The 22,214-nt window shown below is 56.5% G+C and overlaps 2 protein-coding genes across 2 annotated transcripts; both read left to right on the top strand.

The window, feature by feature from the left end:
* The first annotated feature begins 69 nt into the window (after positions 1-69).
* CSRP1 (cysteine and glycine rich protein 1) lies at positions 70-15,451 on the top strand. The gene is made up of 6 exons (XM_075055167.1): positions 70-224; positions 7,697-7,809; positions 12,015-12,183; positions 12,586-12,712; positions 14,609-14,702; positions 15,011-15,451. The coding sequence occupies exons 2-6, from the start codon at positions 7,698-7,700 to the stop codon at positions 15,085-15,087; spliced, it is 579 nt and encodes a 192-aa protein (XP_074911268.1). The 5' UTR covers positions 70-224; position 7,697; the 3' UTR covers positions 15,088-15,451.
* Positions 15,452-20,186: 4,735 nt separating this feature from the next.
* Positions 20,187-21,979, top strand: PHLDA3 (pleckstrin homology like domain family A member 3). Its single transcript, XM_075054923.1, has 2 exons — positions 20,187-20,816; positions 21,223-21,979. Exons 1-2 carry the CDS (start codon positions 20,465-20,467, stop codon positions 21,342-21,344), a joined length of 474 nt encoding a protein of 157 aa, XP_074911024.1. The 5' UTR covers positions 20,187-20,464; the 3' UTR covers positions 21,345-21,979.
* Positions 21,980-22,214: the final 235 nt, after the last annotated feature.

Genomic DNA, 22,214 nt, shown 5'->3' with positions numbered 1-22,214 from the left:
GGTGTCCCGGGGCCGGTGGCGAGGCCGGCCCTGCCGGTGCCCTCCTCCGCCGGGCCCTCGGGGCGGCGGCCGCCGTGACATCAGTCCGGGCTGGCGCTGAGCGCAAAGCGCCGCCGCCCCGCGACCCGCCTTCTCCCGCCGCCAACAAAAGCCCCCGAGCGGCCGCCGGCCCCAGCCCCGCTCCCGGCACCGACCCGGCCCGGCACGGCCCAGCCCAGCTGCAGGTAGGTGCGGGGCGGGGGGCGGCCGCCGGGCCCCGCAGAGCGGAGCGGAGCCCCCTCCCCTCCCGCGGGCGGCCCCGGGCCCCGTCGCGGAGCCTCCGGGGCTGCCGTTCCCGCCGGCCCGGGGCGGGCAGCTCTCCATCCCTCCAGGCTGCCGCATCCCCTCCCATGCCCAGCCCTCCCCGGGCCCTCCGGCTGCACCGCCCGGGGCACCTCACCTGGGGTGGGATGCGAGGCTGGGGGCTGGAGACTGGAGCCGGGGGCACGGCCCCCGGCGTAAGCCCGTGGGGTGGGCGCGGGTGCCGTGGGGCCCGCTGGGGCACGAGCGTGCACATGACACGAGATGCGGAAGCCAAAGCTCTTGCATCAGGTCGGGTGAACTTTCCTAACCCGGCGGAGAGGAGAGTGGGCATCAAGGCAGCGCAGTCACTTCCCTTCAGGATGCCAAACTTTCTGCTGGCGTTAATCTCAACCCTCCGCTAAGCGTTCCCGTTCCCTTTTTGCAAAGGGAAATGTCAGGGTTGTGGCCTCGGGCTGGGCCGTGAGCGGAGTCTTTGCGCCCCATCCCCTCGCCAAAGCGTGGGCTCTGCTGTTGCTTCGCTTTGCAGCCGGAAGAAAGCTTACACCCGGGGAGACTGAGCCGGCTCGATCCTCTCTGCTGGTGTGGACTGATGTCGCTTTACAGAGGAGATTTGCATTACCGAGGACCTGGCTGGGCACACGCTTGAGCACAGCTTCAGGTGTCACTTTCCGAACCTCAGCGCCGGCAGCAGGGCCAGCATGTAGGAGGGGGTGTTAATTAGTGCTTGGCAAAAATACAGGATGCTGCCAAGTCATGGTATTACATATAGGGAGGGATAGACTGGGTGAGAAGGTACAAGTGCTAAAATAGTATTAGGTGTGAGATTGGCTTTGGATGCTGCACCTCCTGGCTCTTTTGGTGGTGAGGCTGGAAAGGTGTGGTAGTGTTTGTGACCCCTCCTAGCCCTGGGCAGGACTCGCCACTTAACAAGTAACTCAGTGCTCGCTGGTGCTGCTGCTCGACAGACAGCATGGTACCTTCCCTGCTCCCGTGGGTTGGTGGGCACCATCTGTCCAGCCTCAGGCTCGCAGCCGGCCTCTCCTGTCTCCTGGATTGGGCTGTCCCCGGCTGGGATGTCAGTGCCTGAACCCTGCCCCTGGAGCGGCTGAGCTCGATTCCCTGCTCCTGGGAGGCAGCACAAAATGACGAGGACGTGACCGATCGGGGAAAATAAGGGCTTTACAAAAGCTAAAGTTAGCTTGGTCAGGTTATAGATTTTGATTCCTGCAGGAGTCAGTAGTTTTCCTTAGCATACCTGAAAATGCTTTTGTTCTGGATAAAATTGGGATTTTCTTTGAGGAACCCAGTTGTGATAGGAAACTTTCAGTTTGCCTTTGTAACCAACGCTTGGGAGCCATATGGTAAACCGGCAATGGTGTATTAGTCCGCAGGCATGTCACGGCTGCTGAGTAGTCGCCGATAGCCATGTCTGGCAGGCGGCTCAGTGTAGTGCTGGCCCTGCACTGGCCCCTTCCCTGGCACAGCAAACCTGAAGGCTGCCTCAGCGGTGGCAGCAGAAGTAATGCCCGACTGTGTTGCTTTGGGAACCGTAGAGTAGATGAGCTATGTGTGAGGATCACTCTGGACCTCAGACCCTCCTGGCTTTCTCCTCTCACAGCAAAGCCCCCGGAGATGTCTGATCTGATACAGCTGCATTGCCTGGGTCAGTTCTTTGGTTTCTCCATGGTGATGCCCATTATTTTGCCATGTCCCAGTGCTCACCAGCCTCAGGACCCCATTCCCCTCTTGCTTAGCAGTTCGACATCACTGTATCACAAATGACCTTCATTTATCCTCATTTACACTGTTGGCAGCCCAGAGTCTCCTCATGGCACTGCTCCACCCAGCTGATTACATGGCAGGGGGACAGGGGGAACAGTTCTAACTTGCCTCTTGTAGGGTTATTTTTGCTTGTGGCCAGATGCTGTGAAAGCTGCTTCGTGACAAATGCCGTTTGTCTGGGGCAGAGAGTCCCCCATGGGCCTGATTGCAGTTACTGGTGCTGAACCCCTGATGCTCCATCCTGGTGATTTCCCATGTGGTGTTACATGTATCCCCATGAGCTGGTTCCTTTCTGCTCTGCCCAAATGCCTCATCTGTCTAGGTGCCTCCTTCTTCAAATTTCTGCTCATTTCGTGGCTATGCCAGCTGCTCTCTAAACTGGAAGATGTTAATCAGACCCCAGGGCTTGGGGCTCCTACTATGGTTTCCTCCCCTTTGACTTGTCCCTTTGCCAGACCATGTAATAATCCTCTGTGGACTGCTGTGAACATCATTAGGAGCAAATTTTGTGCAGCACTGATGGTGTTTTTCTGCCATCCACTTGTATTAACGCTCTCATTGGAAAAAAAAAAAAAGAACCTTTTACATGGGCCAGCATGAGTCTCCTGTCCCTCAGTGATCTCCTCCAAGCACAAAGTGATTGCTCTGCAATTAATTACTGTAGGATTTTAGCAGAACATCTGGGCACATTTGTGGGAAAGGTTTTCCAGCTATTGCAGAAGCTTGAATGGTTGAGCTGACATCCCGGCAGCTGCAGAAAAAGTTCATTAGAGGGTGAAGGGGGAGAACTTGCACTGCTCTGAGCAGTCCTGTAGTAGTGAAGCTGTGTTTGCATGGTGGTGGGTGCTGCTTTAGCTCCAGCAGTTAAAACCCAGCTGCTCTCAGGCAGGCAAAACGGTGATTGTCAGCTTTGGTGTGAGTGACATGAGCACACTGAACTTTCAACCCCCTCTAAGGAGAGGGTGGCCATGTATTCCTACTGCCTGATGGCTTGGCTTCATCTGCTCACTGCTTCCCCTTGCAGCCCAGGTTTAGATGACATCCCAAAGCACCAGGACATACTGGTTCCATACTGGTTTGTGCCTGGTTGTTTAGTGTAGCTTAGACTGCCTCCCAAACTGGTGCAACACAAGCCCGTCTGCAAGGTCGGTGATGTCTGTAGCTTACCTTTGAAGCAGTGAACTGTACTGCTGCAGTGTCAGACATCAGACACTGAAATTAGAGTTAATCTCCAAAAAGTGTCAGACTTGTGTGGTTCTGTGCAAGCCTCACTTGTGTCTATGCTTCCCAGCAATACAGCTGTTGATAAAAGGATGGTATCTTGGTTTCTGAGGCCCCTTGCCTTATCCAGAACAGGTGATGGACCAGCTCTGGGGCTGAGCCATGCTTGGCACAGAGGATGCTGTCTGTAGGGGTCTGGTTGTGTTTGCTGCGAAGTTGTGGTACATGGGATGTGGAGCCGCAGGAGGGAGGAAAATAATCTCATTTTCTGGCAGCCGTAGGTGTCTCTCTTGCCTATGCTCAGTGAGGTCTTTGGCTGCAGGACAGTCACCTCCTGTTCCTCATTCTGCATGGGTCTAAGAGTGATTTGGAGAAGTGTGACTGCAGTCAGTAAGTGTTGCAGTTAGACAGAATATGGTGCTCAGCTCCATGGTGCAACATACTCTGAAAAGAATGTTGAAAGGGTTGCAAGCTCTCCAACATATCTTAAAGTAGTCATTAATTAGGGAATTGGGATGATGGGTCTGTCTAGATGGCTATTGTAAGGATTTTGCTTCTGAGATGGCTGGTGCAGGTCCCAGGCTCTGTGAGCAGGGTGCTCCTATCCTTTTTTTTCCTGCTGATACTGACCTGTAACATAAACTGCTTTTTGGTCACTAGTGTGGCCTGCTGGGCTCTCGGCATGTGCCTGTGTATACTGTGGGCTAAGAGGGAATTCCCCGCAACTTATATCTTACCTCAGGCTTTCTCTGTGCCCAACTGTGAGCTATCACAAGCCCATGTATCCCCAGGACAAACCCATTTTCACGGTCCTCCCCACAGAAAATCCATTCTGGCATGTGCCAGGAGGTCTTGCTGGCATGTGGCTTTGCTGGGGCTGCATCTGTGCTGCTGGGTGCTTCATGGTGAGACTCACCTGCTGAAATCGCAGTGATGTTGTTTAAACTGTGTGGAGGCACCTGCAACCTTCCCATGCTGGATGGAGGAAAATAAGCTGCAAAAGGGCTTGAACTCCTCTTGTGGCAAACATCAGATGATCTTCACCCAGAAGCACCCTTTCTCCTCCTGTAGACTTACAGGCAGCTCAGGGAAGGTGTCCCCACTGCTGACGTCTTGGTTTGGGGAAATGAACACTTCTGTTCGGGACAAACAGAGCCTCTTCCTTCACTGCTGCTGTGAAGGGGAAAAAAATGTGCTGTGGAGGCAAAGGGGAGCAGCTAGCTCCAAACCACACCAGGCAGTTTGTCCCTGAGCATGCTTGCAGATGCCCTGGTTGTGGAGCAGGGAGTGATGGCAGGAGTGCTGAGTCAGAGGCTGCCTGCATGAAGCTGCCCACCAAAATCAGGGCTCTAAGAGATGGGGTCTGCCAGCTGTCATGTTTGGAAAGGGATGGGGGACTCAGAGAAGCTGTAGCCAGTGTTGTGTTATTCCTGATGAGGGGTCTGACACCGGTGGGTACGGGGGCAAAAGGGCCAGTGGGCTCCCACACCATGCAGGCACAGGCATCTCCGCTGCCTGGGCTGGCAGGGGGATGCAGCTGGATGTTTCTGCCCTCCAAGGAAACTCCTGAACCAGGTCAGGCCCTCCTCCTGGTGCAGAGGGAAAAAACAGGCTCTGGAGAGAAACAGTTTGTGCCCTTTTAAGGCAATCCAAAGGCTGGGACTGGAACGATGAGGCTGGAAGGGAGGGATTTGGCATGGGCTGTGCAGTAGTGGGAAGCCTAGCCTGCAGGGTGTTCAGAAAAGAGACTTCCCGGCTGCTGCGATCACACCCCAAACATGGCTCCTTGGATCCCTGGAGCAGCACAGCCTCTTCAGCCCCTGCTCCTGGTACCCTGTACAGCTCCGTCTGTCTGTCCTGCACCGAGACCCTCCATGCATCCAGGAGCCAGGAGCTGTGGCCAGGCTCGAGCAGGGCCAGTGCCTCTGCACAGCCCTGCCGGCGCGTCAGCCCTGACCCGCGCCCTGCCTGTCCTGCCTGCCCTGCCTGCTATTATAACAAGGTTGAGATCAATTTCCCTTTTCTATTGCCTGACAAAATACTCATACACAGGGAAGAGCACAGCTTTCCCATATACTGGAAGGTACAGAGATCTCGCCGTGCCTGTGAGCAGAGCTTTTGCAGTGCTTCGTCCTCCCTCATCTCCGTTTGATGTTTATACAGCCCCCAGTCCTGTTGGGTTTAGCATCCGTCTCCCGACTGCCTGTCAGGCAGGGCAGTGCTACAGACCCAGCCCTTGAGTGGGAGATTGGACACCCAGAGTTGGGGCTTCAGCTGCCTGAGGTGACCCAGGGATTTGGAGCTGCTACAAGGTGTGGGCTCAAAGGTTGTGCCCCCGGTGTGCCCTGGCAGACCCAGATCCCCTTCCTTATAGCCATGCAGCCGAGGCGAGGGAGGTGATGAGATCCTGCGCGTACTGTGGGGTGGCACACAGTATAGCGTGAAAATGGTGTTGGGTTTTGGGGACCTTGTCCTGCTGCTTCAGCTGTTCAGGAATCGGGAAGCACGTGGCTGTGCCTGCAGTGGGGAGGGTGACTTCTGCTGCTTTTGGCCATGTGGGAGCAGGACAGAGAATTACAGAAGTGTTGATGGAGAGGCCTCTGGAGACTTCCCAAGCTGCACCTTGTGCCTATTGACCTTTCTTATATCACTGGGAACCACCGAAAAGTGTTTTGTTTTGTTGTCTTTGTAACAACCCTAGGTTGCTGTTAGATCCTCCTTAGCCTCCTCTTGGCCACACTCAACCAGCCTGCCTCCCTTAGAATCTCCTTGTAGGACTTTGTTGCTTGGATGTCTTGAGGTTTATGTTGGCCTGGTCTTCAAAAGTATCAAGGCCCCTCTGGGCTGGAGCTCTGCTACTTGTGTTAGCTGCTCACAGTATTTTGGGGTTATCTGCAAATTTGCAGATCAAGGGGCCTCTTGATCATGTCTCGTCAGATAATTTCAGGAAAGAGAAGAGAGAAATAGAAGCATTTATATCCTGCCAAGGGGCTGCATGGTTGCTTAGGTTGGTGCTCAGGTGTTTGCCCTGCATGTGAGCCTGTGTCCCTGGGGCTGCTGATTTCCCAGCCTCTGTGACTGTACCTGCAGTCCTGGAGAAGACTGAGATGCTGGAGTACAAGGGGAACCTGTGAGCGGTTGGCCAGGCACGGCATAAGCTAATGATGCTGTGGAGGACAGGGTGCCAGAGCCTGCTGTTTGCTGGTATCAGGGGTCAGCTCCTGCCCTTTGAGCTGCCCTGACTATACCTCTGCCCTGTGGTGGCAGAAATGGAAGAGATGTTTGGGGAGGAGAAGCTGGAACTGTTTCCAGCTGGGGTGACAACCTGGACAGTCTCCAGCACCAAGGATCAGTCACCCTGGCCATTGCTGCGTTGCCCTGTCGAGGGGTAATAGCAGGGCTGTGATCTAATGAGGTGCCGGTGCCATGGGTACCTCTGTAAGCACAGTCTCCCATCATTGTTCCGCTTTCTGCCTTTTCCTGGCACATAAAGGAGCTGTGAGGTCCCATGGCTTCCAGGCCAGGGGGATTTCTGCTGCTCCTGGCTGGCAGGACCAGTGGTCCCTAGGAGGCAGCTGATACTGCTGGGTGCTGTAATGATGGGTCCCTGTCCTGGTTTCAGCTGGGATAGAGTTAACTGTCTTCCTAGTAGCTGGTGCAGTGCTATGTTTTGTGTTCAGTATGTGAAGAATGTTGATAACACACTGATGTGTTCAGTTGTTGCTCAGTAGTGTTTAGACTATAGTCAAGGATTTTTCGGCTTCTCATGCCCAGCCAGGGCACCTGACCCAAACTGGCCAACGGTGTATTCCATACCATGTGATGTCCCATCTAGTTTAGGAACTGGGAAGGGGGGGGGCAGGGATTCGCCGCTCAGGGACTGGCTGGGTGTCGGTCGGTGGGTGGTGAGCAATTGCCCTGCGCATCATTTGTACATTTCAATCCTTTTATTACTACTGCTGTCATTTTATTAGTGTTATCATTATCATTATTAGTTTCTTCTTTTCTGTTCTATTAAACCGTTCTTATCTCAACCCAGGAGTTTTACTTCTTTTCCTGATTTTCTCCCCCATCCCACTGGGTGGGGGGGGGAGTGAGTGAGCGGCTGCGTGGTGCTTAGTTGCTGGCTGGGGTTAAACCACGACAGTCCCATGGGCATCCTGAGTTCTGCTAATTCTGCTAATTATCAGCCCTGGTAATTGTGAATCTGTGCAAACAGCAAACATCTGTGGGTGGTCTCCACATGTGCAGATGTGGAACAGCTGCTGGAGCACTGCTGGTGGGTGCCCGCTCTGGCTGCCTTGCTCTGCCCCATCCCTGCCTCCTGCCCGGTCAGCGCCCTGTCTGACCTCCCGTCCTGATGCTGTTTCTGCCTGTGCTTTTTCTGCAGGATGCCAAACTGGGGAGGAGGAAAGAAGTGTGGTGTCTGCCAGAAAGCGGTGTACTTTGCTGAGGAGGTGCAATGTGAAGGCAGCAGCTTCCACAAGTCCTGCTTCTTGTGCAGTGAGTACCAGCCCTTCCCTTACCCCTCCCGCCCCATTTCCTGGCTCTCCGCTGGCTGGGCGCCCCATCATGTCCTGTTTATGGGCCCTATAAATGGTCTTTAGGATTTCTCTACAAACAGCCCGGCTGTGGGAGCTGTGTGGCAGGCTTTCCGCTTTTCTCCAGACTTGGAAGTTAGTTCTGCTGAAGGAACACAGATCATCCCAGGACACCAGGGGCCATCCAAGCTGTCAGGGCTGACTTCAGCCAGCACCCATGCAAAGACTTAGTCTGTCCCTACACCAGGGAAAGGCTAGGCTGAGTCCTCTAGACTATCTCCAGATGTTCGAGATTGGAGCATGAGACAGACTGAGGTGATGCTAGCTTTAGTCTTCTAAGTGGCTTTGCCACACTGAAAAGATGGTTGGGCCTTGGGAACTGGTGTGGGATCTGCCCCTGTGTCCCAGGAGATGATGGCAAGAAGCTGTGGTCCTGGCTCTTCGGCTGATGGAGTGCTAAAGCATCACCTCCAGCCTGCCTGCAAATCTGCTATTGCAGAGGGTGTCTCTGTTGTATGTTTGGACCCAGGTGTCACCTCCAGGGAAGGGCAGCAGAACAGGCTCTGGCTGTGGGTTAACTCAGCGCAGAGATCCCTTCCTCTGCCAACTCTGCAGGATCCTTACAAGTACTCTTGGGTTCATGCTGCAGATCCCCAGACAGCCTTCCACTCCATTTGGGGATACCAGGGCAGCACTGCAGGGACAGGTTAGTAGTGTTACGGTGCTGAGATCAGCTCTTTAAACTTGGGCCATCCACATCCAGGGGCGCTGCAGGACCTTTGAATAAAAAGATGATCACTGTCCTCAGCACATGTTTTACCAGATTTCTGTCCCCTGCCCTTGCAGACTATCACATAACAGAACTAGTGATTCTCATGTGCTAACAGGAGCATGCAAATTGCCTGTGTCTGCTGATGGCTCATCAACACATTGCATCGGACACAGCAGCAGGAGTAGAAGTGCATCTTCAGAGCTGCCCTTGCAGCCGGGCCCCACTGAGGTTTAATGTTTTCTCAGCTGGTCCCTGTACCCTGTTCCCAGTCTCACCATCCCATTGCAGCAGGGAGCACAGACATGATCTTTTCCATAGCAAGCACTGCTAGGGTCTATAAACAGGCACACAGCTAGAACTAATCTCAGTAGACCTGTTCCAGCAGGGGACTACCAGTGTCCTCATGGGGCTGATCCCTGCTGTGCTCCTGTGTCCACCTGGCACAGATACTGGATACTTGTTGGCCAGCCTGCCTGGGATGTGACATGCACAGATGGATGCAGATGTGAGAGAGAGAGGCTGTTGCCACATCTCTGCTCCCTGTGCAGCATGAAGACCGGCCAATGTGGCCAGTAGCTCTCATATGTGGGAGTTTCCAGGCTGGAAATCTTGCTTTGGCTCAAGAGGACTAAGAAGGGGAATTGCGGAGAGGCTTTCCCCAGGCGGGCAGGGGGATGGCAGGATGTGTCCTTATTGTGGCCGCTCTCTGCAACAGGAAGTCTTGTTTCCTCTGCAGCCTCAGATAAGGAGGGTGGAGAATGTTACCCTCATCTCCCCTGCACCACTGGCTTTTACCATCTGAGTCCATATCATTGGAGGACCTCTGTATGGGGACTAAGATCCCATCGCACTGCATCTGCCCTTCCCTGCGACCCCTGTGCACACAGCTGGATCGCTAGGGAAAGCTGCTGCTGTGCCATGCTGGTACCCAGAGCACGGGGCAGGCCTCCAGGAGTCACAAAATCGGGCAAAAGGCATTGCTTTGGGAAGGGAATACATGGCCAAAGTAGGGAAGAAGGTCATCCCATGTCTGCTCATGGAAGTAAGTCACCAGGGAGTGGTCCAGAGCCGACTACAGCCAGGGCTCCTGTCCCTGTGCTTTGCAGATGTACATAATCGCACTCCACACGTACCCCAGCAGTTCTGCCCGTCCCGGCTGTAGGCTTCCCACTTCAGGCTGTGGCTTGCATGCCAGCCCACAGTGCTGCCTGCTGTTCCCAGTTCTGTGCCACACGCTGCGGGTGATGCTGAGCTGCGCTGAACTCCTGTGTTCCCAGTCTGTTCCCCAGTGCTGTGTTTGGGTCTCATCAGGGAACTGAAGCCATTATCTTTAGGGGAGAAAAACAAATACTTTGACCTGCCAAAAAAATAATCAAAAAGGAGCCAAACCTACCACAGTGCATTAGAACTGGAGATCGGCTCAGGGAGTGACTCGGTGATTGACTCAGTGGCATCGATCCAACTGAGTCAATAGTACATGGCAGAAATGTACTGTAATGAGACCGTTTGGCCTCTGAAAGTAGCAGCAGCTCTTGTCTAATTGTTTTGTGGAGCAACTCCACTGCTCTTAGAAAAACAAAGGGTCCTTAACTCCATGAGTGTAGTGTGCTGGAATTTCTGCAATGCAGAAACCCGGGAGCTGGGGGCTGATTTCTAGGAAGCAGACTGGGAGAGAATTTTTCTGCTGCCTCTCAAAGTGTCTGTGGCTAGTAAAGATCAGGGACTGTGAAAACTTAGGTTAGAGCTCTAAATCCATCCAGCTCGGTGGGAAAGACAGATGCCATTGAGATCATTCACTCCCACCCCTAGGACAAAGCTCTTTAAATGTGCCAGTAAAAGTGCCCAAATTCCCCTCCTGGAGGGTCTGTCTGAATGCAGCGTTGCTCCTGATGAGCTCCAGTGTAATGCAGAGACAACTCCAACACTAGCCCATTAGCTTGGCAGCTACAGGACCAGTTAACCAGAGCTGGTCTTTCTCAACAGAGATGTGTGCTCCATCCCCAGCTCCTGCCGTGGTGGGATGGGGGAGCCCGTAGCCAGGAGAGGACCCTGCCAGATCCTCCTTAGATGGCAGGAGACATTTCCCTTTCCACCTCCTTCTCCCAGCAGCAGCACACGGGGTTCTCTGTGGCCCCGGAGGAGAAGCACCATATTTAGTAATTGGGCCGGGGAAAGCTGCCTCTCGCCCCCGCATTTAGTGCCGCAGTTTGCGCTGCCCCAAGAGGAGACCTCTGCTGTGTTTGCATTCCTGCAATATTGGTAAAGGCCAAGAGACTTTTCTGCTGAAGAAGAGGCCAATGGGCTGCTGGGAGCCTCGACATTTAAGGCATGTAAGGGGGATGGGTGAAAGCTGTGTCTCAGCCGTATCAGGATCTGTCTTGGGGCTGGCTGCCAGCACTGTGGACTCTGCCCCAGGCATCTGGATCCTGCATCAGGGCAGGTAAACACTGGAGATGACTGTGAGCCCGTTTGGGTGCTGCTTGTCTGCCGCTCCGGCTTGCTGGGCGGCGTGTTCCAGGAAGGGTTTGGAAGCCTATGTGGAGGCTGAGATCAGAGCTGGGACAGGAGTCAAGAAAACCTAAAAATCAAGATAAGAGTGTGTGTGGCCTGAGACCAGCACTAAGCTCAAGCTCTGGATGGGCTCAGCTGGGACCCCGAGCCTGGCAGCTGTGTCTTCCTGTCCCATCTTACATCGCGTATTGATCCCCAAGGCTTGAACACCCAGCTGAGTTAGTGTTCCTCACCTGAGACCACCCTATGCATACATCCTAATCATGGCATGGACCAGGGGTGACACATTAGCATGAACTCTTCCATTGTGGTCTCAGAGTCTGGAGAGGCAACTGCGCGCAACAGCATAATGTGCCAAAAAAACTGACAATGCACCAGCTGTGGTAACAGCTGCAGGTCTGCTCTTAGTCTGTCTAAACACAAGGAAAAATGAGTTTGCTTACTTTACTTTCCCCCAAGTGCCTATTGCTGTGTATTTGCAGTGGACTAGGAGTGTGGCAGAGCTGGAGGTGCAGTGGGGCAGGGATGTCCATCCCTGTGCTTGTGAATCCTGCAGTGATTTGTAAGGAAATTTCACACACACGCCCCCCTCCCAGTTTAAGGGCATCTCCAGGATACCAGCATCAAGAGGGTTAACAGAGCTTTTTCTTAGTATCAACCTTGTAGCTTTGGTGGTTGCTTCCTTTTAAAGCCAGACAATGTTCTTGTTGTGATCCTTATCTCCGGCTGTTTTGCATGCATTTGGTTTAACAAGGATCTTGTCTAGGGTTTCCTTACTCCTTGAAAGCTGAGCTGCTCTATCCCTTGTGAGGACTTGTTTTCTGCAGCTAATTAGTGAGCTCTGGATGAGCAGGCTAATGGCACGGCCCTCCCCTCTTTTCTAGTGGTCTGTAAGAAGAACTTGGACAGCACCACTGTTGCTGTGCATGGAGAGGAGATCTACTGCAAGTCCTGCTACGGCAAGAAGTACGGCCCCAAGGGTTATGGATACGGACAGGGAGCAGGGACCCTGAGCACTGACAAGGGCGAGTCTCTGGGAATCAAATATGAAGAGTGAGTTTAAGTCTTGTTTTTGAAATTGGGGCTGTTGTGAGCACCTTCTCCCCCACATCTTTCCTCTTGTGATGCTCGGCTGTGTAGTCCATGCTGAACTTCTAGCAGTATCTAATCTGGAGAGTGCTGTGGGCTGCCCTGCCTTTCTGCTCCTCAGGGGAAACCAGCTGAACCCTATTTGCAGGGTGGGATGAGGCTTGACAGAACATGTCCCCATTGCCTGGGCATGCTGCCCATCCCCTCCTACCACGCAGCTGTGAGGCTGAAGTTGCCATGGGGCTCAACACATTGTGCCTAAAGCTTCAGGCCCTTCAAAATGGGGTTGGGGTTTGTGATCCCATAGCTCTTCCCTCCTCCATCTTGCTTGTGCAGCCCTGATCATGAACTCCCTCCCATCCACAGGGGCCAGCCCCACCGACCCACCAACCCTAACGCATCCAGAATGGCCCAGAAAGTCGGAGGTGCTGATGGGTGCCCCCGCTGTGGGCAAGCGGTGTATGCAGCCGAGAAGGTGATTGGAGCTGGAAAGGTAAGAAGGGGGATGGAGTGGATGGGGCATGCACATGACACAAGTTGCTGTGTGGCAGGGAGACCTTCAGAGAAGGTCTTGACCTGACCCACAGGCTGCTGCAGGCTGGGCTGCCAGTGCCTTCAGCCAGGGCTAGGCCTGGGGTCTGGTGGCCATGCTCACCGGGAAGCCGGGCACCAAAATGAGATCTTGGCACGTCTAGAAACCAGGTTCTCCAGGCTGCATTACTCTTACAGACTGGTAGATGGGAGAGAAATATGTTTTATACTAAATATTTGGAGCGCTGCTCAGCAGAGGTTGCATTGGACTTCTCTGCTGCTAGATGTGTTGGGAGGATGAGCAGTGACGTGGGCCATGGCCACTGCCACCACTAACTGAACAAGTGCAACAGCCAGTGAGCCTTCTTCACCCTCTGCCGCAGGCTGGGATGCTGCAGCCCAAATCTGGGGCAGGGAATGAATTCCAGTGGTCAGCGCTGCCCACAGGCAGGGCAAGGTGCTTGGAGGTGTGGGCACGGGCTTGGTGCATCCATCCCTCTTGGGCTGTTTTGCTGGTGGACTGGGTCTGCTCAGGGTCAGAGGTAAAGGACATTCTGCAACAGCCCTCACACTTCCTCTGTCAAGTTCATCTCTTCACCAGGGTCCTTTGCGTCCCGAGCTGTGGCCTTGTGCTAGCCCAGCTCTGGGAAGCCCTCTGTAAGGCATGGGGACACCTTCTGTTCTGTCAGCCCTGGGACTCCGGGTGAGGTCCCTGCCCCAAAGCACCCTTCCCTCTGAGGTCAGGTACATGTGCAGAGCTTGCCAAGGCAGCTGGGTCAGGCTGCTTGGCTTTGTGCCGCAGGGGATGGGATGGCCATGCTGGGAAAGCCTCACCGCCTCGCTGGTGATGTTGGGTCACTGACTGACCCCGGGTGTGCTCTGTCCTCCCTCAGGTTTCTCTGTTTGTCCTCTGTCCCAGAGCAAGGAGAGGAGGCAGCTAGTCAACAGAAAGGGCCTCCTAGCATCATCATACCCTAGCTGGCAGTGCAGGGATTTGTGATGGACACGTTGAGGGTCAGCCCAGGGTCAGAAGCCAAACTTACCCTTAAAATCATGATCTGAGCTTCCTGGTAGGCTTTTGGCCTCAGTGTTTATGGGGAACCAAAGCTGGCAAAGCAATTACACTCAAGCAAACCCAGAGAGGATTCCAGAGCATGTATTTCATGTGCTAATGTTTGCTGGATGACTCCATCAGCTACCTCCTCCTCCAGCCCCCTAATTTCACATTTTCTTCCAAAAAAGGTTTTATGTTTTCCAAAGTGTTTATTTAAATTCCTCTGTGAGCAGCTCTGGCTACTCTAGGTCTGCTCAAAGGCTGTGAGCTCATTTATCCCCAAAGGACTGGTGGAGCTGTGGGGGGGTGTTATTTTTAAACACTGGCTGATTTCTGCATTCTTAGTATCTGTTTGCTGCCTTCCTTGGAGCTGTAGTTGTATAGGGGCAGGTGTCCCAACCCTGCTGTCACCCCCCAGGCTAACGTACAGCAGCAGTGGATCTCAGCTGGATAACTCAGGGGATTTATCATGCTGCTTGAGAGAAGACAATCTCCAAACAGGGGGGTCATTGCTCCTTACAAATTATTGTACAAATTATTCTACAAATGACTGCTGCGAGTGGGGGTGAAAGCTCTCTAAAACCAGATCAACGTGGGAGCAGTGACCACACCTGATGTTTCCTCTCTCTATCTTCCCCCCGGGGCTGGGAGGACCGCTCATTCCAGAGAAAAGCTTTCATCCCTTTCAGACTTCTTTGCCAACTGCTTTGGGTCAGAAACAGAAAAGTGACCCCATTTGGCAGCCAAAGCATTTCTGCCCTGTCCCCGGGTGTTGTCTAACCAGGCTCTGCTCCTGTCCCACAGTCCTGGCACAAGTCCTGCTTCCGCTGTGCCAAGTGTGGCAAAAGCCTGGAGTCTACCACCCTGGCAGACAAAGACGGGGAGATCTACTGCAAAGGTGAGTGCCACCTTCCCTGCTGGCTTGTCCTGGACTCCGAAGGGTGGAGGCAGGGGGTGAAAACCCCTGTGCAGGGAACCAGGATGGGGCTGAGGTTTGGGGAGGTGGTGGCCCCAGCAGCTCCGTATGGGGACTGGCTGTGCCAGCTGGCTGCGGAACTGGGGGATTTCCCACTGTGCCTGGGGCCTCTCTGTTTGCCCGACAAATATGGCAAACCCTGTCCCATTAGGCAGTGCCTGCTTTGAGAGGAGGACCTGCTCGTGTTCAGCTGCTGGCCTCACTCGTCTCTCCCCTCCCGTCCTCTGCAGGTTGCTACGCCAAGAACTTCGGTCCCAAGGGCTTTGGCTTTGGGCAAGGCGCCGGGGCGCTCGTCCACTCGCAGTGAGGCACCAGGAGCCAGGCTCTCTGCTCGCTCAGGGCTTGTCCATACCACCTGCCTGTGCTGCCTGACCCTTCCTGCACCTGCCGTGAGCATCCTCACCATCATCAATAGCCACCCGCTGCTTCACAGCACGAGCCCCTTCCTCCCTGCCCAGACCCAGCGCACCCCGAAGCTGTGGGAGTCCCAGCATCGTCCCCATCAGGTCCTGCTGGTGCGGGTGCCGGCAGGGAGATAACTCATACCCACCTGCAGTGGGGCCCATACGCCCAAAACGTTCCGCTCAGCGTTGCCCATCCTGCCAGGATGTGTGCTCAGCCGTGCCATGCTGTGTCACCGAGCAAGCAATAAACATCGAAGCTGACCCACACTTGGCCTTGATGGAGAGTTTATTCCCCATCTGGGGCTGAGGAGGTGCACTGGGTGACCAGAGCTGGAGGTCAGGAGGTAGAGGGAGGATGGGAAATGTTTGCAATCGTGGCTTGCAATTAAAGCAGGAGGGCAGGAACTACTTGGTGCAATTTGACATGACCCAGCTGTGACCAGCTGAGCTCTGCTGGTCGGCTGGGCTGGGCTGTCCCCGTGCTGCTGCGGTGCATAACCATTTCAAAGGCAGCAGTTAATGCTGGGAGGCCCAGGATAGACCTTACTGGGTGTGTTGGTAGCACAACACGTGCGCACGCCCTATCGAAACCCCTATCAGTGCTTCTATGTGGCATCTCTCCAAACAGGCGAGCCCAGCAGTGCTGAATAATTAACAACTTTTCACCTACTCCCTGGATTTTTAGCAGCACTGTGGATCATTAAGCCGTCAGTTTGGCAGCTTCCCAGATTTAATTCATTTTCATCTAAACTCTTTACTTTCTTTCTGTGATTCTCTCATTTGACTGGTGTGACATACCCACAAGATCAGCCTTGGTGCAGCTTAGAGTTATGAACTCCACAGGGAATTTAGTTTTGTTTTTTTTTTTTAAGTTATAAACATTGTGGTTGAGTAAATGAGATGGGTAGTGTTTTGAGAAGCACAACAGAAGCAGAAATCCTTTTGTGGGGCAGGACTTGGGCTCCTTTATCAACTCAAGCACTTTCCCCCATTCATCACACCCTTGGTTTTTACATGATGTTTTTGAAGCTGAGATGGGGAGTAAGCTCTTTAAACATCTCCAGAAATCCCCCCACCCTCAAGGTTTTGCAGCCTGGGATCCAAATTCTAGCTGGTCCCATTGCTCTGGAGTGTGTGGTTGGGGTTTGGCGAGGCTATAGCAGATGGCACTTGGTGTGTGGAGCAGACAGCCCAGGCTCAGGGATGTGGTAGCGGGTCGGAAGCTGTAGCACAGCAGGGTCACGTACCACCCTCAGTGTGGAGACCGAAACCTGGCTCCCTCGTTTGGCAGAGGCCCTGCTCCCCCGCAGAGGTGTGGGAAGTTAGGAAGCTGCCTGCTTTCTCCATGACTCTGCGGTAGATGCTGTGCTGCTGGGGCATTTCAACTGGATGTGCCACAGGCAGGGATTGCACCCAAGCAATGCTGTTTAGTCAATAAAGGTAGAACAAGTCTTTCTTTAGTCTCTTCTTCCATAGTTGTAGAGGTTGTATCAGAGAGAGGGGAGGTACTGACATATCGCAAGTGTGATGGACCCCATAGAGGCCATTTGCTCCTGGAGGCCTGGTCAAAGCCAGGAGAAAATGCTGGATTGGAGTTTCACAGGGTCACAGAAAGGCGTAGGGTGGAAGGGCCCTGCAGAGGTCTCGAGTCCAGCCTCCTGCTTAAGGCAGGACTAGCTCCAAAGGTCAGGTTGATCAGAGCCTCTGGTGTCCGGTCAGATTTGGAAACCCTCCAAGGATGGAGGTCCTACCACTATGGGTCTTGTCGGTGTTGCACCATACACCTAGAGAAGGTTACTTTCCTTATGTGCATCAAAGTTTCCCTTGTGGCACCTGTGCCCATTGTCTCCTGTCCTTTTGCCATGCACTGCTGTGTCTCCCTTCTCCACAACCCTTCTCTACGTAGCGGAAAACTCTCTTCTCCAGGCTGGTGGGTCTCTGCTGAGCTTTCAGCCCCAAAGGTCCCAGGTGCCAGCATGGGCAGTGTCCTGGGACAGGGACCTTGCCCTGAGGGTTTGCAATTGGTGCTGCACCCCTGCTGAAGTTGCACTGTTCACCTGAGAATGGCCTAGGGAGTGACAGAGACCAACACCCACAGTATTAGCAGAGGCTGTCGTCATGGTGAGACCAGCAGGGGCATCGCTGGGGCTGCACGTCCACAGGGCGTGAGGTGGGCCGGAGGAGGTGATGGGGCAAGGCCCAGGAGAAGCAGGGTGGGATTAGAGGGGCTTTGGGGGCACCCCCCGCCCAAACTGCCGTGGGACGGCTGCGACCATCTGCTACCCTCTGCTGGTTACTGCTCCCCGTGCACGGCCACGGCCTGGTGCCGGTCAGCCGGACGTGTCTGGACACCAGCACCCAAGTGTTGTCCAGCTCCCTTTAGAGGCGGCAGAACCACATTGCACCCAGCAGTACCCACCCCTCCCTGCTGCCGGCATGGGGGGCTGCCAGCCCTTGGAAAAGGGGCTGTGGGACCCAAACCTACCTCTGCAGAGACAAACCAAAGGGTCGGCTCATGGCCGAGCACCCTGCAGCCTGGAGGCTGGTGGAGACGGTACCACCCTAAAGGGTCAGACTGGAGCCCTCTGAGCCCCACGGCCAGTGGTGCCAGGGGATCTTGCGGCAGGGGATGCCACAGTGCCACCACTCCGTCCTGGCCATGAGCGCTTTGTCCGAATGTCACCCCAGTGGCTGCTGAGCCACCCCAGGGCAGGATTTTCCCCCCCAGCTGAGCCCCGGCAGCCCCTGTTACCTGCCTGTAAGGACTCTGTGTGGACGGGATATGCGTGGGGACCACGGGCAGCCCACGGAGCAAAGCCTTTTGCTTGCTGGCAGCCTGATGTAGAGTCCCGTTGGGTTTGCTGCCTCCCCTGCAGGTCTGGGAACGGACAGCTGGGAAGAGAGGAGCAGAGAAAGACTTTGTCAGAGCTCCACGGCTATGGGAAAATGACCTTCCCTTGATGGCTGGAGCCTGGAGAGGCAGAGAGCAGCGGAGCTGAGGCCTTGGGGAGGGGGTGGTTGGCAGCCCTTGGCTCTCCCCAGGGTGGTAAGGGGGGGAGATCAGGCTGGCTGGTGAACCAAAAGTGCCCACGGACATCCCAGCTCGCCAGAGCGGAGCCAGGAGCGACAGTCCCAAAACTATTCACCCCCAAATTTCCAGGGCTCAGCATCCCTGGAGCTGAGCTTTACCTGTGTGTGGGAAAACAGCCTTGGATGCTCCTTTGGGGGGAGAACCCACACATTTGCTCTGCTCCTCCCAAAAGTGCTGGGGCGCTCGGCGTGACCTCCGGGGCTGCGCTGGCCCCCCTGGCTGTGCCCAGCCCGGTGCTGCCTTTGGCTGCCGGGGTGGCAAGGGCCGGAGGGGAGCTGGGGCCGCCTGACGTCACGAAACCGGGTCTCCTGGGACACCCGGGATCTCTGCCAGCGTGGTGAGGTTGGCCCCGGGGAGCACGAACCAGTTCCTGGCTCCGCAGCCGCTGCCCTGCCCTCTTAATGAAGGATAATTAGGTGCATCTCATCGGAGCTGCAGACTTGCCCCCCCGGCCATGCCGGCTGCAGGCAATGCCCCTGGCAGGGACTGGGGACAACGGAGTGGCTGAGGAAAGAGGGGGTCCAGCTGGGGGGCGCTGGAGGGGGGGGGGTTGCACTGGCAGCGTGATTCTGGAGGTGAGTGCTGGGGCAGCAGCTGCGTGCCAGGGAGCCGTGGGCTGACCTGCAGGTTGCCAGCCCCAGATAGTAACCCCAGCACATCCCTGGGGGGAATTTTTCCCCTTCCAGATCTCCTGGGTGAAGGGACCTGCACCCTCAGCATCTCCGGGGGCACATCCAGCCACCTAGCAGTCTGTGACCGTCACCCCCTTTGGCAGCCCATGGCCATCGCCAAGGCCCCAGATGTCCCCGCTGGCAGCCCGGCACGGCACGGTGAACCCCTCTGTGCCAGGCACTGGCACAGGAACAGACGAAGCTGCGGTGGCCGGGAACGAGACAGGCTGGAAAGAAGACGGGTGTTTCGCTGCAGGGGAGGGTGGACTCAGGCGGGACAGGGCTGCGCTGTGCTGTCCTGGCCTGGCTCTGGGGGTGCATCCCCCCCTGCACAGGTCACACAACGCTGGGGGATTTTGGTCCTCACTGTGGGACAGGCTGGGGGCTGCAAATCCCTGTTCCAGGGGATTTGGGGAACAGGAGTTCTGTGTGCTGAGGGCTGGGCCAGCACCCTTGGGTGCAGGGCTGGGTGGGTGGTGGGTGTCAAGGGCAGCCCTGCACAGCCATCTCGGAGTGGTGACACCAGACATCCGCTGTCTGTGTGTGTCCCCCTCCTGGGCCCCACCCAGGGGTCCCCACAGCCCCTGCCTGGCTGGTGCTGCGCCCACGGCCCCCTGCCCTTGGTAGTACTGCACCCCATAACCCTCTGCCCTGGCTGGTGCTGAACCCCATAACCCCCTGCCCTGACTGCAACTGCACCCCATTGTGCCTTCCTGGCTGGCACTGCACCCCACAGCCCCCCACCCCAGCTGGCACTGCACCCTATAGCCCCTTCCTGGATGACATCGCACCCAGAGCCCCCTGCCCCAGCTGGCACTGCACCCCACAGCCCTATCTGCAAGTGAGACTGTGCCCCATAACCCTGTGCCTGGATGGCGCTGCGCCCCACAGCCCCCTGTCCCCACTGGCACTGCACCCTATAGCCCTGTGCCAGCTGGCACTGCACCCTCCGACAGCTGGCACCGCACCCCATGCCCGGGCTCCCATGCAGAAGTCTCCAAACCCTGCCCCGACACTGCTGCCATGCAGACCCATGCCCACGCCTTCCCTGTTCACACGAGGACCCTGGGGGCAGCGCCTGCCGGCGGGCACCCCAAAAGCACCTCCTGGGTGAAGCGGGGCTGCACCGGGCCTGGCGGGGCCTCGCCTGGGCGTGAAGGGTGCCTGCGCGGCAGGAGGGGCCAGGCAAGGCGGGGAGGAATGCGAGTGGGAGAGCGGCCGGGCATGTAGAGACAGCTCCTGGGGTGCGCGGCGCCGGGGATCCCACACGCTGCACGGGGCAGGGAGCAGAGCCCCAGCAACAGGGCTGGCAGCCGGCATGGGGCACCCCGTCGCTCACCCCCTCTGAGAGCCAGGGAGCGGAGGGCGGCGAGGTCCCTGGGGGCAGCACAGCTGCCGTGGGGGTCCTGGCCCTGGGGAGCTCGGCTCTGACGTGGAGGGGCTGGAAATCCCCTGGCGGGTGATGCCCAGCTGCGCCGACACGAGGTGCTGAGGATCCCGGGGGGCCGAGGAGCCGCTATGACCCCCGAGAAGGTGCTGAGAGAGGGGGTGCTGGAGAAGCGGAGCGGGGGGCTGCTGCAGCTCTGGAAGAAGAAGCGGTGCCTGCTGACGGAGAAGGGGCTGCAGCTCTTTGAGCCCAAGGGCTCGCGGCGCAAGGAGCTGAGCTTCGCCCGCATGAAGGCGGTGGAGTGCGTGGAGTGGAAGGAGCGGCACATCTACTTCACGGTGGTGATGGACGACAGCCACGAGATCGACTTCCGCTGCGCCCAGGAGGACCCGGGCTGGAATGCTGAGATCACCATGGGCCTTGTCCGCTTCAAGAACCAGCAGGCGATCCAGGTCGTCCGCGCCCGGCACAGCTGCCGAGCAGGTACCAGACCCCCCCACTGCGCTGCGGATCAGGGTGCAGGACCCACCGGAGGATGAGGTCCCGGGCCACCGGGTGCCATCTCCAAGTGGTTCGGCTTCCCCATAGGAATCACAGAGGGGGTCCCATGGACGGGGATGGGTCTGCAGGGCACAGTCCTGTCTCCCCCTACCCTGGCTGGGCTCTGCCCTTCACATCCCCCGCTGGGTTTCACCTCCCTGCATCCCTGGAGAGGGACTTTCTAACACCCTCCCTCTGTCTGGGGTGGCCCTGAGGGATACGGGGCTCTTTGCCGTGTTGCATGTGGGATGGCGGTGAGGACCGTAGCTGGCTCCACTCCCCAGCTCCCCTCAGGGCTGGATCCTGCCCCATGTACCCCGAGTGGGTAACAAGCACCTTCTCTCCACAGTGGTGCAATTCGACACAGCCCCAGTGGGACAGCCCGTGGACGCACAGCATCCGAAGAGCAGGATGGAGATGGCCCTTGGCTCAGCAGGCAGTGGGGAGAACGGGATCCCAGCGGGCAAGTGAGGCTACCGCTGTCTGCAGCCCGGGGATGGAGACGGTGGCCCCGGGGAGGCCAGTGCGGGCACTGGCTCCCCCCATCCTGGGGCAGGACAGAGGTACCGCAGGAGCTGGGCTGGCACAGCTGCAGGAGTCAGCCCACATCCTCTTGACATGACGGGGCAAAGGACACAGTCAGGGCCACCACCTGGGGCTCTGGACATGGCAGGAGGTGACATCCTTGCTTGGAGGCCCACCATCCTTCAGCTGACAGGTTGGACTGGTGGAGACCTCCGGGCCTCTCCTGCGGGACAGGGGATGGGATGGATGAGGTTGAGCCTGAAGGAAGCAGTGAGATGGTGAGCTCTGCCTGAATGTCAGTGACACTGGGACAGATGGATATGGCTGGGGACACGGCTCTCCCTGAGCCCCCACATTGTGGAGGGGCTGGAGAGCTGCTGCTGCAGCAGGGACCCCTCCGGGCACCGTACCTGGATGGTGCGGTGATGCAGCCATGCTGCTGGACACTGTCCTACCCTGAGCTGTCCTTGGCCTAATATGGGATGCTGGGGAAGGCAATGGGGACCCCAACACCCTGTATCAAAAATGTCCCCAAACAGGACCTTCTGCTGCTTAACCTGGTGTCGCTTTGATCTGTGGGATCCTGCAGGGTATGGAAGAGCACAAATCCTGCACAGAGCTTTGCCGGTTGTTGGCACCCCCTAAATCTGCCAGCATCCCACAGTTAGTCTCCAAAGCCCCCCGCTGCCACCCCAAGCCTCACCAGTCACCTATCCCACTGCACTCGTGTCCCCAGGGATTCCCATGGTGGTTTGCGGGCAGGTGACCCATGAGCAGCGCTGCCTGGCTTTGCAGGCAGGGATGGCAGGCAGGGGA

The sequence above is a fragment of the Buteo buteo genome, chromosome 23 (assembly GCF_964188355.1).
Source record: "Buteo buteo chromosome 23, bButBut1.hap1.1, whole genome shotgun sequence".
Classification (NCBI taxonomy): domain Eukaryota; kingdom Metazoa; phylum Chordata; class Aves; order Accipitriformes; family Accipitridae; genus Buteo; species Buteo buteo.
Note: the sequence above shows the minus strand (reverse complement) of the source record. Positions and strands in the feature narration are given on the sequence as shown.